The sequence below is a fragment of the Neopsephotus bourkii genome, unplaced genomic scaffold (genome assembly GCF_033783945.1).
Source record: "Neopsephotus bourkii isolate Nb327-2 ecotype Australia unplaced genomic scaffold, CSIRO-AGI_Nbou_v1 NB_1792, whole genome shotgun sequence".
Taxonomy (NCBI): Eukaryota; Metazoa; Chordata; class Aves; order Psittaciformes; family Psittacidae; genus Neopsephotus; species Neopsephotus bourkii.
In genome coordinates, this window is record NW_026902266.1 from 7,142,395 (window position 1) to 7,157,732 (window position 15,338).

The window sequence follows — 15,338 nt, forward strand, 5'->3', positions numbered from 1 at the left end:
TTGATTTCTTTCTGTCTCAGGTGAATTTAAGTGGAGGGCCGATGAGAAGGTTAGGATAAAGCATTGAAAGGTCTCCAAAGCCTTCTGGTGGTTTGAACAAAAAAAAACCATCAAGTCTCAGATTTTTTTCTTTGTTCCCTCTTGTATTTCTAACGACTGCAATTGTTCTCCCCAGGTAGACCTGGCTACAGCTTTTATTGCTGATACAGGGGATGCAGATCTGGCTGGCAGAGTGGATACCTCTACAGGCTAGTGTCTTCTAGAGCTTTAAAGACTTTGCTTTTCCTGGGTGAGTTGAATGACAGTGTGTGCTCTGCTCCAACTTTTAACAGTGCAAATTTTGGGGGTTTGCTCTGGCTTTACATGTCCTAGTCAAGCCTTCAGCAGAAATTAGGTGTTTGCTTAGAGGGAGAAAAGTAAAGACCTGGTGTGAGGCTTTGGAAAACATTTAAAGTTCCAGATACATGAAGAGGGGTCTAGCCATACCTATGCATTTCACCAGTTCTGAGCTGCTGATAAACGCAGCCCTGTGTGACTACAGATGCCTTCATCCCACCTCTGCTGTCCGCAGGAAGTGATTATCTGCAATATAGGGTTGTCCCTTAACCAAGTAGTGGATGGAGCCAGCTGGCACAGTGGCAGCTGTCTCCTTTCCTCCACATCCCTTTTGGGGTCCACGCAGGTCCCAAGTCCATGTGGAGAAACTGGCCAGCCAAGTGGAGCAAGGCTGGGAGGGGGCATGTGCCCACTGGCCCTGAGCAGGTAAGATTTTGTCTGAGGATGTAACACAGACCCTCCTCTGTGTGGGGAGGCCGTATCTGGGATGTGCAGGGATTTACAGATGCACACTTTGCCCTTCTCTAATTGCTTTATGCAGAAACATACATTAGCAGAAACACTGAATTAACATCCATACTTCGTTTGTGCTGTGTATGGCTTTGCTGGAAGGCTAAACAACAGAGATTCTTGTAACATTGTGTTGCTGTGGCCTCTTGAATGCTTGAGAGTTACAAATCAGGCAATTGTTTGATTGTGACACAGGAAAATGTTTTGGTAAATGCAGGAGGCTCAAGACTGGCTGAAAATGTCTGGGGCTCTCATTGTGTGCAGAATGTAATGTGTGCAGAGGAAATCTGCAGCATTCCTATGGCAAACCACAACAAGAAGCTCCATACAGCCCCAGCAGTTACAATTCTCATATAAATTATAATGGCTTAAATGTTATTTAAATGATAAACAGCTTTTACATTCCAGACATAGCTGTGATTCCAGAAGGTGGCTGTATAATACCAACTGAATGAAATACTGCATTTTGCAGGCTAAGTATGAGGCTTTATTTGTGTGTGTGTCTATCCGGTTTTGTCACATCTAGCATATTCTTTGGCTATAAACCTTGGACTTCCAGTGCACTGTGTGTATCTTGGAGACAAGGGCTTCATCCGTTATCCAACAGTGAGTCGTCTGGAGTTCAATCACGCCAACATGCCAGTAAGCTGAAGACACAACCACAGAGGCCGCAGAAGTATCCACTGCTTTTGGGCTGTCATCATTGCTTATTAGCCTGTGCAGTTTTGCATGGACCCTCCCCAGAAGCCAGTGATATAACCACTCCTTTAATCAGTTTCCTACATATATGGCTGTATCATGCTTGCTTACAAGAAGTGTGGCTTGAGCATTAGGAAGAATGGCAAGTCCAGGGGAGATCATCCATTGCCCAGGAGAGAGTTTACACAGCAGACCTGGGCTTTCACTAAGGGAAGACATTTTTATCTTGCTGATTCTTTAATGTCCTAGCATAGTGGACCAGTAGAGGCTGGTGTCATTTGATGTCTTGGCTTGAAGGAGAAGGTCAGGCCAGCCCAGCAGCCCTTCTCCACTGCATGGAAGCTGCTCACTGAAACTTGAGGGGCTTCTGTTTGCTCAAGAGAGATTTTGGGGTAGAGGTAGGCCACAGCCATAGCAGTACCTGGGCTATGACTCCAGAGGTGTGTCCTCTGGCTGAGCTGAGGTCATCCTAAGCAAGGTGCCACTCAGTGTGAGGAGGTACAAGAGGCTCCTTCCCTGAGAAGATCCTGCTGGAGCCAATGAGACTGGATGGGCCCAAATAACTAAGCTTTCTCTTCCTATTTGGGCATGTTATTCTTGGTGTAACTCTCCTGAATTTGGGCCACAGGTTTTTTCCAAAACTCTTATACAATTGACACAGTCTCTGCCCCATCTGCATATTTTGTTGTCAAATTCCAGCATTCAGAAATGTTCTCTTTTGGTTTAATTTTTCCAGAATATTAGAGAGGAGAAACTGCCCTGTGGTTAAACAATGGGACTGGCATCCAAAGGATGATAGAGTCTGACTCCAGCCTCCTCCGCAGACTTCCTCTGTGATTTCAGGGAGGTCATTAAACCCCTCTGTTAGGGTCCCATCTGCAAGACAAAGAGGATGTAATTCTTTTTCCTCATCTGAGTCTCAACCTCTTTTTTTGTTCACAGAGCATGAAAAGAGGCCTCGATATTAGCTGGAGCTTTGGGACTTTACCATTTAAAAAGTTAATAACAGCCAGCCATATTTCAGATAAAATGTCATTTTCAGTTTAATATGCTAAATAACAAAGACTTTACCAAAAGAATGAACAATAGCCTTTTCCATTTCACAAAATAATTTGCCAGGCAGAATAAGCGCACCAGCATTTTTATAAAAACAAATTATAAATAATTGCTTTTTGTAATTTAATACACACATAGAAAAAGCCAGGAGTTCAGCAGCCACCGGGAATCTGATTTCATTGCCGATTTGGACTGTCTCTGTTGTTTTTTATGAAAATCCCCCAAAGACTGTGCTATTTTGTAAACTAAACATGGCTCGCTCTTGCTGGCCATGTGGAGTCTTTTTCCATTCATTAGTGAGCTGCTTTCACAATTAGACAAAGGAATAAATCAGTCAACAAATATGGGAAATAATTTTGGTATTACCAGGCTGTCTATGCTTCTATTTGCTTAACTGTATAAATCTTTCACCAGACTACAAATGAGGCTGGTTCCCTCAGTGTCAGGGTCAAGGGAAGAGAAGCATTAGGCATGGATCCTGTGGATTTGATGGCTCCCACCAACCATGGTTGGTGTTAAGTAAGCGGTTTCCCTCATTGTGGCAGTTCAGCATTCCCACTGTTGGGGAATTGCTTTGAGATAGTTCTTCCATTTCCTCTCTTGTATTGTAAATCTTAAGAAACATCACCAGAACCATAGCTCCCTAAGGGCTATGTATCCATAAAGGCTTTACATGTCTCTCATTGAGTATCTGCACACCTTATGGTAGAGGGGCCGTGGGGTCCTCTTGCAAGGAAGGGAAGGGTTATCATTGCTTCTTCTTGGGCAGGAAGATGAGGTATACTTGTAACTACTCATCTTGCACCCCATGATCCTCCTGGAACACTGCCACAACACAGCCCATAGAAATGCAGTTTCTCTTTGCAAAGGGAAATGAGGGCTCTGCTATACCCAAGAGGCAGTGATTCTTTCTCTGGCATTTCCAGCCAGCTCTCACACTTGCCACAGGTGTGGGTGCATACCCTAAATCTGGTGATCATAGCTCATTCTCCATGGTCACCTCCATAGCAGGCATTGAGCTTAGGTCCCTGTCTTTCAGAACTGTGGCTCTTACCCCTGAAGCTGAAAATTGAACTCCAGGGTTGTTTTTTTTTACTCTATTTCCCTTGTCAATGCCAGTAAAAAACAGCTAAATCTGAGTGGTTAGCTGTCTGCACTGCATGCCCTGGGCAGGATGAAGCTCGATCTGGTGGCAAGTGGCTGCATCTGCAAGTCATTGTTTCCCTCTGTAGCCTTGCTGGGATCTGTTTCCAGTTGCTTCTGAGACAAACTCACCAGTCAAAACATTGATGCTTTTCAAGTCCAAGTCAGCAATGTTTCCCGTAAGCAGTGTTTTACATTGCATTTGCATGAGTTGCTTTTTTGGTTGTCTTGAAACCCTCATAAACAGAGTTCTGTCATTAATTTTACTCTTCTATTCAATGTTGGTAATTTGTAAAGCATGCCTGTCCAGCACAAACCAGAGAGTGATGATGTTGGTGCTGTGCTGCAGGATGTTCAAGTGCAGGCAAATCCATTGTTTCACCCTGAGATGAACCAAATGTTGAGCACTGATCCTTTGTTAAGTTGGGATACACACTGGGTAATCTTCCTTCTTCAGTAACAGGTACAACTTCTAGGGCATTGTTTGTTGGGTCTGTTTGAGTGCTGGTATCCCTGTAGGAAAGTCATTCTTTAAAGGCGCTTTTTTATTAATGCACTGGCTGAGATTGCAAAAGGTTTTTTCTGTTCAGCCTCCAGAGATATGGTACCCACCCCTGGTAAAACATTAAACGTTTGGTCACCTCCCTCCTTTGCCAGGAGGGCCTGGCAGCCCTCACCAAATCCTGGGTCTCTGTGGTGACATGTTGAATAACAAGGTGTGCCCAGAGATCTTACAGTTCCCTCTCCCAGGGATTGGTCAGAAGCGTGGAGGCCCTGACAACCATGCTGGATCCAAGCCAGCAAATGTCTGTGTTGTGTCCCTGTATTGATGTGCCTGTGTCAGCCTTCACAGTGAGTCGGCCCTCCATTTCTGAGCAGAGGTGTTACTAAATCAGAGGGACTGGCTGATATGGTCAGTACTGGAGAGTCTGCTTGAAGCGTCACAGCTGAATCAACCAAAACCTCAGGGTATTCAGCAAGTTGAAATTAGGGACAATTTGCCCTAAGCCTGGGGTGGAATATCCACCTGCATCAATGACAGCTGGGGACCAACTGGACGTGTAGCAAGCCTAGCATGAAGGCCATGGGTGATGGTGATGCTGTGTGAACCAATAGTGCATGCTCATCAGGAATAAGGCAAAGTATGTAATGGACCATTTGAGGAAGAGCATGCTCAGAATATACAGGGGAGTTGTTAGTCTGCCTTTGCTTGGTGCTGTTGAGGCTGACCCAGTTTTGGGCCTCCCAGTTCAAGAGGGCTGCGGACAAACTGGGTTGGACCCATTGAAGGGCTACAAGGAAGGTCAGGGATCTAGAGTATGTAGTCTTTGAAACAGGTGGAGGGGATTTGGCTTGTTCAGTCTGGCAAAGGAGATTGGGGTGACCCAACAGCCACCTGCAACTACTTGAAGGACAACTCCAGAGATGATGCAGACAGACTCCTCTTGGTAGTGGCAGGTGATACCATGAGAGACAATGGCCACAAACCACAGCTTGAAAAATTCAGATTGCACATTAAGAAAACCTTCTTTCCACATACTCAATGAAGGGGCAGATCTCTTTTCTTGGAGATTTTCAAAGCTTATCTAGAAAAAGCCACAGCTCAGCTGATATATTCAAGCAGGAGAGCAGATGAGATCTCCTGAGATCCCTTACTACCAAAAGTCCTGTAATTCTACAAAATCAGAGCATTGAGACCTCTGCTTTCTTTTTCTCTTTAAAATAAAGACAATGCTCAACCAGAATTCAACAAGCAAGAAACCAGGATTCAACAAGTAAGAAAACAAAGAAACCCCTAAGCAAGTAAACAAGCAAGCAGACAAACAAAACCCTAAGTAAACAAGCAAGCAAGCAAATAAAACCCCCACATGACAAATGAGTTGTGTTTATTTAATTCCCCACTTTGCAGTCAGCCTCATGATTTGTGTGGATTTAATGCTTTATTATTTTTTTTTCTGGCATTGGCTGGTAATTTGTATTCTGAGTGAAATCACATGTGAACATTTGCTAGCTCAGTCTCTAATAAATTTGCAGCACCTGGTGAAGGAGGGAAAATGGCTCAAGTAGAGATGTTGATGAGAGCACCTCTAACTGCATGTAAGGTCTATGTTTGTTCTAGGATCTGTGTAAATCTACCGCAAGAAGCAAGAGGACTTGGAAATAGCTATTCTGTTGTAAGCTTCACTTGCAACCTCCAAAAATAAAACCAAAGTGCCTTTTGTGAAGAACTACAACAGTCATCTCTTCTGAGCCACCAGAGGAAATAAAAGCGAAAGAAGTTAAACAGTTAAAGAGTTGAAGATTTTGTCACATGTTCTTGTCTGGGTCAATGTCCACTTTCACTCTGCTGGGACTCTCAAGCTGGTCTTCGTTTGGATGGTACTTGAAGCAATGAGCCCACCTGGGAAAAAGCTGAAGAATGAGATCTGTGGTCTGATGCCTGGCTACCTTTAATCCTGCCTGGCAAGAAAGCAAGGGGAGGGAAGAAACAAAGACAGAAAGAAAGAATAAATCCCTGTCATGCTGACTCACTACCTTTTGAACTGTAAGCTTTGAACTGCGTGCAACAGTTTCTGCACCTTACTGATGTTTTATGTTCCCAGCTAGAAAGCAGCTTTGTGTCATTTCTCAGCCCATCAGCCTGCAGTAAATTGTTCCATGAGCACTATGAATGTAAAAGTCAGCTCTGGAGGTGAGGAAGAAGCCTTGGGAATGAGGAGCAAGACCCTGGGGGAGAGCAGCCGCCCAGGAGACATCAAAAAGGGACAAGTGATCCTTGCTGCCTATGTGATTGTAACCATAGAGCTGACCTTCATCTTCATGCAGATAGGAGTCATGCCTGTGAGTATGGGTTATCTTGTTTCACAGCGCGTCTTGCCTTCAGTGCTAGGCTATGTAGTTTTCCAGGAAAGCTATCTGGAGATTTTCTAGCAAGAGAGAGGAAAGTGTATTCCTACCTAGCTGTGACTGTGTGCAGCATATGCCCAGGCAGTAAAAGTGAGTTTATTATTTGTACTGCAGTATCAAATAGAGACCTTTCCTGGCCTGATGGCTCTGGGTGGAACTAATGTGGTTTGTATCTTCTTGCTTGTAGTGGGAGGGTGACCCAACGAGCAGGCAGCAGAAATCATTGGTTTCAGAGCAGAGGTGGGTTTTTTTGAGAGTGTAATAAGCCAGCCATGACTGGGATTCATTTGCTTTCACTGGACTTTTCTGTCTGTGTCATGGTTTAAACAAAGTCAGCCATAAATCACAGTCATTCCCTCACAGCCACCCCCCCCACCCCCACCCCCCCCCCCCCTTTTTGCCCTCCCCCTGCTCCCGGAGGGACGGAGAGGAGAATCAGAAAGAATGCAACTCCCATGGGTTGAAATAAGAACAGTTTAGTAGCTAAGGTAGAACACAAATCACTACTGCTGCCACCAATAATAATAATGATAAAGGAAATAACAAGGGAAGAGAATACAACACCTCACCACCCGCTGACCAATAACTTGTCCCACCCCACCCGACTGAGCACTGACCAATACCTCGTCCAACCCTGCAGTCCTAGCCCTTCTGGATAACTCTCAGTTACATCCTGGGCATGACGTGCTGTGGTATGGAATACCTCTTTGGTCACTTTGGGTCAGGTGTCCTGTCTCTGCTTCCTCCCAGCTTCCCCTCCTCCCTGGCAGAGCATGAGGCTCAGAAAGTCCTTGGCTAGACCAAACATTTGAGCAGTAACTAAAAACATCGGTGTTATCAGCACCGTTCCCAGGCCGAAAGTCAAAAACACAGCGCTGCACCGGCTACCAAGAAGGAGAAAAAAAATGACTGCTACTGCTAAACCCAGGACAGTCTGGTTTTGTAGAATCATAGAATCATTTAGATTAGAAAAGACCCTTAAGATCACTGAGTTGAACCATAAACTACACGCTGCCAAGTCCACCACCAAACTATGTTCCTAAGTGCCACATTTATACATCTTCTAAATACCTATAGGGCTGGTGACTCAACACTTCCCTGTGTGGCCTGTTCCAGTGCTTGACAACCCTTTTCGTGAAGAAATTGTTCCTAATACCCAATCTAAACCTCCCCTGGCACAACTTGAGGCTGTTACCTCTTGTCCTATTGCTTGTTACTTGGCAGAAGAGACTGACATCCACCTTACTTCATCTTCCTTTCTGGTAGTTGTAGAGAGAAATAGGACCTCTGCTTAGCCTCCTATCCTCTAGCCTGAGCCACCCCAGTTCCCTCAGCCACTCCTCATATAACTTATGCTCTACATGCTTCACTAGCTTTGTTGCTTTTCTTTGGGTGTGCTCCAGCACCTCAGATATCTTTCTTGAAGTGAGGGGCCCAGAACTGAACACAGTATTCAAGGTGTGGCCGCACCAGTGCCAAGTACAATGGGACAATCCCTTCCCTGGTCCTGCTGGCCACACTATTTCTGATGCAAGTCAGGATGTTAATGGCTACCTGGTTGCACTGCTGGGTCATATTCAGCTGGCTGTTGACTAACGCCCTCAGATCCTTTTACCTGCTCCCTGGCAGCTTTCCTGCTCTTGTGAGCTCCTGGATATGCCTATGCAATATATGATATGCCTGTTCACCTGTCTCTGGTGAGCCCATGCTTTCTGGGAGAACTCTGCTGGGTTTTTTTGCCTCCAGAGAGAAGCTGCTCCCTTCTTCTGGGACTAAACAAGCCCATGGTCCCCTCAGCCTGTAGGCTGAGAGTTTGTTTATGAGACATATGTGTAGTTTATAACCAATCTTTTAGGGGAGTTTTGGGGACCTGGGGGCATAGCATCTACTGTGGAAGCAGACTAGATTGGGGCATCTCCACAGATTCTGAGAGCTGAACTTGGCTGAGAGTTTTAAACAGCTCTCAGCAGATGGTATAAAACAAAACCATGAATCAGAACTAGCTGTCCCTTGAACATACCATTTTTAAATTAGAAACCCCATAAGATTGTGTCTTTTCAAGGTGTGCATCTGTGGGGTTTTTGCAAGACCAGGTTATGGCTGTACTGTCCAGATTATAAGTAAAGGCAATATTTTGCCCACGTGCTTGCAATGATTCCATCTTGCTTGATTAAACAACAGTTCCAGGACCTTACCACAGTCATCATGAGGTGCTTGGGCTGCTCCAGGTGCAGAGTCTGGAGGCAGGAAAGCTGTTTAAAATCTACCTTATTCCCCTTAGCAGTAGTTGAATATGTTCAGCTATGTTGGACTGTAAAGGTAAAGGGTGATTCAGATTTGTTACCTGGTACAAAATTGATGGTTTTGATCACATCCCCCTGATTTTCATTAGCTGATGGTGTGAGATGGAGACTTTGGTCTTTATTCAGCAGCCTGTGTCTGACCAAGGAAGATTTCATCTGTAGGTATGGGGAACTGCAGGAAGTGCTTGTTTGGAGCTGTAGTCCTCTCAACCAAAACAGTAAGGTCTTTATTCAGAAATATAGCATACCTCATTTCCTCTGACCTACTGATTTTGTTGTGGGTTTTTTTTTTCTTTTTTAGTACTTGGCCAAGAGCATAGGTTTGGATTCAGTGGGTTTTGGCTACCTCCAGACAACCTTTGGTGTCCTCCAACTTGTGGGAGGTTCCATTTTTGGAAGGTAAGAGAGAACAATTCTCATGACCTTTTACCTAGCTGAAAAAGGCCAGACATTTTTTGCTATAATAAAAAGTCATTTTGTTCTAGTTCTTGGTCCTGTTGAAATGTTTGAAGATTTTATAAATGGGTGAGTGGAGAATAAATACTATTGTTAGAAATACTGCAGCATAGCAGCAGCCTTTTTATTAACTTAGCTATGTTTTAATGACACACATTTAAGTGTAACAGTACACTGGGAGCAGGCTTAAACTATCAGTCTTCAGAGCCCAGCTCCTAACAGCTTAATCCTGAAAATGTTTTATAGCTATGTATAATCTAAGAAATGTCTTGTGACTGGAAAACCAAAAAAAAAGGAGGGTATTTATTGATGTTAAGTAGAGCCATCAGTGAAAATAATTAAAGGTCATGTTGTTTCTACAGCTGAATCTCACTGCAAGCTAGACTTGCATGAATTTTTAAGAATGGCTGTATCTATAAGTTCATCTATAAAAATAAGAAGAGTGGAAGAGACTCAGGGTTTCTGCCTCTCTACCCCATGGGACACATGCTTCTGTTCCTAATAAAATGTAAGCAGCCCCCAAAAAATTGTGAGATGGGGAAATGCATTCCCAAAAAGCAGAAAAAATTTGAAAAAGCAGTGTAATCCAGAGACAGAAAACTAAAGTGAGGATGAGAAAATCTACCTTTTCTTCCCAGTCTTGCTACTGGTCAACAAAGTAATAAATGGATATGGAGCTGTTGTGTGCTTCAGTGCTCTACAAGATCCTCTAGTAGATGGTGTGTAGCACTTCAAGGATTTGATCTCTAAAAGCACTTCAACGCTAACATAATACACATTTTAAAATTAATAGCATCAAGTTCTCCAGTGCAGTTTGGAAGAAAATGCATTCCTAAGAATGAAGATGGTATGGTGCAAGGGGCCAATTTGAATGCTTTTTCTATTAATATACAAATCTATTAATATGTCTATTAATATACAAATGTTATATTATATTATTATATTATATATTAAATATTATATATTCTAAATAGTCTACATATTATATATTATTATATTATATATTAAATATTATATATTCTATTAATAATTTCTATTAATATACGAATTTCTGGTCTGGATCTGGTGCCATCTGAAATCTGATTTTCCTCTGTACGTGTCATTCAATAATGTCTAGAGAGGATGCTGAAGGGAAGAAAAAGGTAAACCTGAATCCGTCCAGGTCTAGGTTCCCACTGGTGTAGGTGGGACTGCCAGATTGAAGCCAAAATTTGCAATGTAGCTGAGATAAAAAGGATTTTCCTAGATATGAGGCTGCTTTGACCTCAGTATGAAGGTAGATGAAGAGAAAATGGGAAGGAGGGGGATAAGAGACAGAAAAATGTGTAGCTTAGGTCTGTTTTTCTTCTTCTTGCTTGATGCTCCTAAACAGCCAGGAGAAGATGAAGCACTGAATTTACTCTTCAGTAACAAAACAAAAAAAAAAACTCTGGACTATGTAGAGAGCCAAGGTCTTTAAGTTACAAACAGCTAACATAAACTTCCCTGGCATTCATGTAAACGTGAAGTTTTGACCTGCACGTCTTTGTCAGTGTGAAACCCTTTAATTACTTACGCTTAACTCTGTAGACCAGGCTTAGCATTTTGGGGGGTTCTTTCTTTTGGTGCAATCACAACTAATAGCGGATGAACATTACCTTGCATAGCAAACTGTAATATACAACTTCAACAAAATGAAGAAAGGAGGAATTGTAGTGGAAAAAAAGCTATCTAGGGCCTGTTTTAGTCCCAGTTGCTCAGAACCCTTTCTGTGGTACTCTCAGACTTCATCTGACTTAGCTTTTCAAAGTAACTTGGAATTGAATAAAACTTGAACCAAAACCTGATTCAGCTGTTTTGTTGTTTTGGGTTTTTTTTCTCAAACAGAAAAAATTTTGAGTCACTATTGTGAAGTCTTTATTGAACCTAAATAGAAAACTTCCCCTTTGTTTTGTTTTTTTTTAAAGTGATGCTGAAAGAGAAATGTTGATCTGGCCATCGTCTGGAAAGAAATTGAAATAACTTCAATTGCCACTGAACCTGAACCAAAAAAAAATAGCTAGCCTGATTCCCTGGTCTGAACCAACTCTGAGATTCACAAAGTAAAATTTGAGGGCACTGTGTGCTCTGAAAATATAATATTGAATGAGTTGCTGAGCTGTTGTAATTGCCTCTGCCTGTGGCTGCTGCTTAGCAGCCATGTTTATTCACTGGAATGCCAGAGCAGGAGGCTTAAGCAAGCACACGTTATCCTGCACTTATGAAGGGTCTGGAAGTAGGCTAAGAGATGGCCGTTGCTGGTGTATTCCCCTGTTATTTCAAAGTGTATGTCCCTGCATTCCCGGGTGGGCAGCTGGTGCTTCAGTAGTGGTCCTTGCACTCCTCCTCCAGGCAAGACTTACACTGGGGAAGGTGGGGGGCTTGTTTTGGTTTTTCATTTGTTGGGGTTTTTTGCTTGTTTTGTTTTGTGTTATCGTCTCTGAATATCTAGTCCTCTTGGGAACTGAGCACTTCTGAGAATCTGACCAGTGCTTCCCATGGTGAATGAGAGTGAGGTGGCCATGCAACTCCATCCATCTGGGTGCATCACTCTTGCAATGACCTGCATAGTCCCACTTCTGACAGCCTTGTATCATTTCTGTACTAGGTTTGCAGATAAATTTGGTGGCCGAGCAGCCTTAATTCTTTCCTGTGCATCTGGAAGTGCCTTCTTCCTGCTTATGTCCATCTCCACCAGCATCCCCCTCCTCTTCCTCTCCAGGCTGCCAGCAGTGTTCATGCATGGGCTACCAGGTAACGTAGGTCAGGGCTGAGGAGTTTTCCAAATTGCTTTTATTGCCAGAGTCCTCTCTCCTTGCTCGCATTGCTCAAGTCAACAGGCTCAACAGCATGAAGGAAGGCAGGAGAAACATTTGATGGTTATCACGGGTGAAATGGTAAGAACATGAAGGAACAGGTTTATTAGTTTATGGAAAGCAGGGCTATTAGCCTGTAGTCCCAGGTCCATCCTCCTGTATGATCTTGTGCAAATTGCTTGGACTTCACCATTCAGACACAGGTGACAATCACTTGTTGGCAGCAGTGCCGTCCCAAACTTCTCAGCTGCCTTCTTGCAACCATGATATTTTATAGGACAGCTTTTCCTTTTCTCATGGTAAAGTGAGTGTATTGTTCAAAATGAAACATGATTGCAAAAAATACCTTCAATTACACACTAAGCTGTTCTGATTTTATTGATCTTTCCTAGATGTTTCTAGTAAAAACCATAAACCTTTAGCTACTAGAAGTCTCTGAACTCACACAAGAGGAGTTAGGTTGATAGCATGTTAAGACTCTTCTTGCCTTTTGTGAAGTGGCTTGAGTGATTTTGTTTCCTATGACTGACAAGCTGAACCAATTCCACACCAGTGGTGTGCAAGGACAGTTCTGTGGCAGGTGCTGTTTCTGTGGCCTAAAAATTTGTGTGTTTGCTGCTCAGACCCTGTGGCAAGCTTCTTCTAGGGATTTGTTTTTCTCTGCAGGTGCTCAGAAGGTTATTACAGACATGACTACTCCTTCCCAACGTGCTGATGCTTTGGGGAAGCTGGGTCTTTGCTTTGGAATAGGCATCATCATCGGCTCTGTCCTAGGAGGTGTCCTCTCCACCAAATTTGGGTGAGTGCCCCACTTGTTCAGTGTTGGCCTTGTTGCAACCATTGAAGGAGCTGCTAAGGGGTATTTTGCTTCTTTCTCAGCTTTTGATGGTATTTTACTGCTGGTGGCAGTAGAGGATCATACCAGAACTCAAAATTTTGCTTTCGGTACTGCTACAAAGAACTATTTCCATGGTTTTTAAGGAGACCTTGTCGAAAATCTCATCTGTGTCTACTTAAATTGATTTAAAAACAAGTTGGATTGGGAAATGGAGTCTGTCTGTCTCCTGGTTGTTCTCTTTGGGGCTGAGTGTGCTGGAAAGCAGCACGTGCTACATAGCCTGCTTTTAAGAAACAGTGTTGTACAACTGAGAAATGGAAATAAGGAGCAGTGTGAAGCTTGTGGGGAAATTGGTGCACTTGGGGGATGCTTGGGAAATGGGAAGACAAGCCTGGGACAGTGGGGGAAAAGAGTGAGGAGGTCTAGCCCTGTCCCAGCAAGATGAAGCCCATGCCTGCCATTTCCCTGTTTGCTTTGTGCAGTCTGGCACATTGTAGCAGGCTGACACCTTCTCTTATGTGCTGCAACAGGAAAGAAATGCCTGATTTTACTGAATGTACCAGTATCAGTTCATTATTAGTAGAGGAAGCACAAAAGGTGTGGTGTGTCAGAGAACTTTGCAGGCAGGGTAGTACACGTGGCTATGATCTTCCTGGAAGATTACCCAGCATCTCTCTAGTAGGAGCAAAAAAAGACCAAACAAAAACCCTTGTGAATTTTTGAGCATTTATTTTACTCTGCTTCTTTTATTATGGACACTTGCTTCTGCAGAATCAGGTGAGCATGGAAATAACTTTTTTCGAACATTGTGAGCATTAGAGCTGTGCTACAGTGTAGAATAGTGGTTGAAAATCACTAGGAGAAGCTCTAGGTTTAGTGAATCTGCCTTGTCACTGGCAAGGGTTGGTCAGTGTCCCTGGCAGGGGTCAGTGTCCACTAGATATCACTGTGGGCTTGCCCACCAGTGTTCCTGACACTCCTTCTCACCACCATGGTGATCCAGGACCACCTTACCAGTCTATGTCCCACCTCCCTTCCTTTGTACTGCAATGCTATCTTGTTAAAAAACAACTTTCATGAACTCCAGGCAGTGAAGTTAAATGTCATTGATTTTTTTTTTCTTTTTTTTTTTTTTTTATCATGATCTTTGTCCTAGTGCCATAAGCACCGTGGACTGTATGAGGTGATACGTGCTTAGGGCATGCTCCATTATGGTGATAGGCGTCACACATTGCTCTCTGAACCCTGTTGTGTGTCCACATGCATTCAGGTGCTGCAGCAATACTACTTTGCGTCTCAAATCTTTGCAAAGGTTAATGATTAGAATACTTTAACCTTGCTGCTTTAGGGAGTAGCCCCTGAAAACTCTGTTTGCTGCTGTACCTTGGCAGCATTGGGTCAAATTAATTGCTGCAGACAATCTCAGGAGTTTTCTTCATCTCACTTGAAACCTGAAAGGTTTTCTTTAATTATTTTGTGGTTGGTGCCTGTTCTGTGTTTGTGAATTGACACAAGGCTGGCTAGAAGGATTCATTTTGTAGTTGAATATAGGGCACAAAATGAAAATTGGGGATGTACATAACAATTCAGGATTTTAAAGTTTTTATAGCTGTTGATGCTTGGGTAGGGTTTTAATTAGTATTATTTTTAATCAAATACAGTGATTGTATCCCTTCTGCATGTCAACTGTCTGAAAATAAAGGTTACCTCAGTTCCCTCCTTAATCTTTGATTATATGCCCATATTTAAGAACTGTTGTTTAGGAAAAAATTATGGGGTTTCACTTTCCAGCGTGTGCATCAGTTGCTGGTTTATGGAAAAATCAGTAGTAGTAGAGAATCCCCTGTTTCAATTCACTATTTAGGGATACTTGAATGCATTCCAGCATTTGGATGTTGGGACTTGATGCTGTCAGACAACAGAATGTTTCCAGACGACTCTTATTTTGGAAGCTTCTGGCCTTTACATCAGTGCCTGCAACATAACACTGAGGAAAGTGAATATTGGTGGTAATTACAGAAAAGTAAGGGACCTGCGCTTGGAGAACTACGTAGCTTTTGACTTTCCCATCACAGTGAGTTATTTCCCTTGCATCCGGCGGAGGGCAGCGTCGGCTCGCAGTTCATGCCTGACATCGCAGACATTTCGGGGCTGGCTCTTCAGTCCTGTAGAAGTACTAGGGAAAGCAGCCTGTCTGCCGGCGGCATTTCGTTTTCTGCATGAGGATCTGTGCATCCTCGTGGAAGGATGGTAGGA

The 15,338-nt window shown here is 43.3% G+C and overlaps 1 protein-coding gene across 4 annotated transcripts in view; it reads left to right on the forward strand.

The window, feature by feature from the left end:
* The first annotated feature begins 580 nt into the window (after positions 1 to 580).
* The window catches only part of SLC22A18 (solute carrier family 22 member 18), a 72,621-nt gene continuing 57,863 nt past the window's right edge, over positions 581 to 15,338 (forward strand). For 2 of the 4 annotated variants that reach the window (XR_009723768.1, XM_061342460.1), the window contains exons 1-4: positions 5,881 to 6,585; positions 9,256 to 9,353; positions 12,037 to 12,182; positions 12,911 to 13,043. Coding sequence is in view for 3 of the 4 variants with exons in the window: in XM_061342460.1 (XP_061198444.1) it covers positions 6,403 to 6,585; positions 9,256 to 9,353; positions 12,037 to 12,182; positions 12,911 to 13,043 (560 nt within the window). In the remaining variant the exon portion in view is untranslated. Of the gene's footprint in view, positions 763 to 5,880; positions 6,586 to 9,255; positions 9,354 to 12,036; positions 12,183 to 12,910; positions 13,044 to 15,338 lie in introns of those variants that run through there. The other 2 variants (XM_061342461.1, XM_061342459.1) reach the window with 2 other exon arrangements.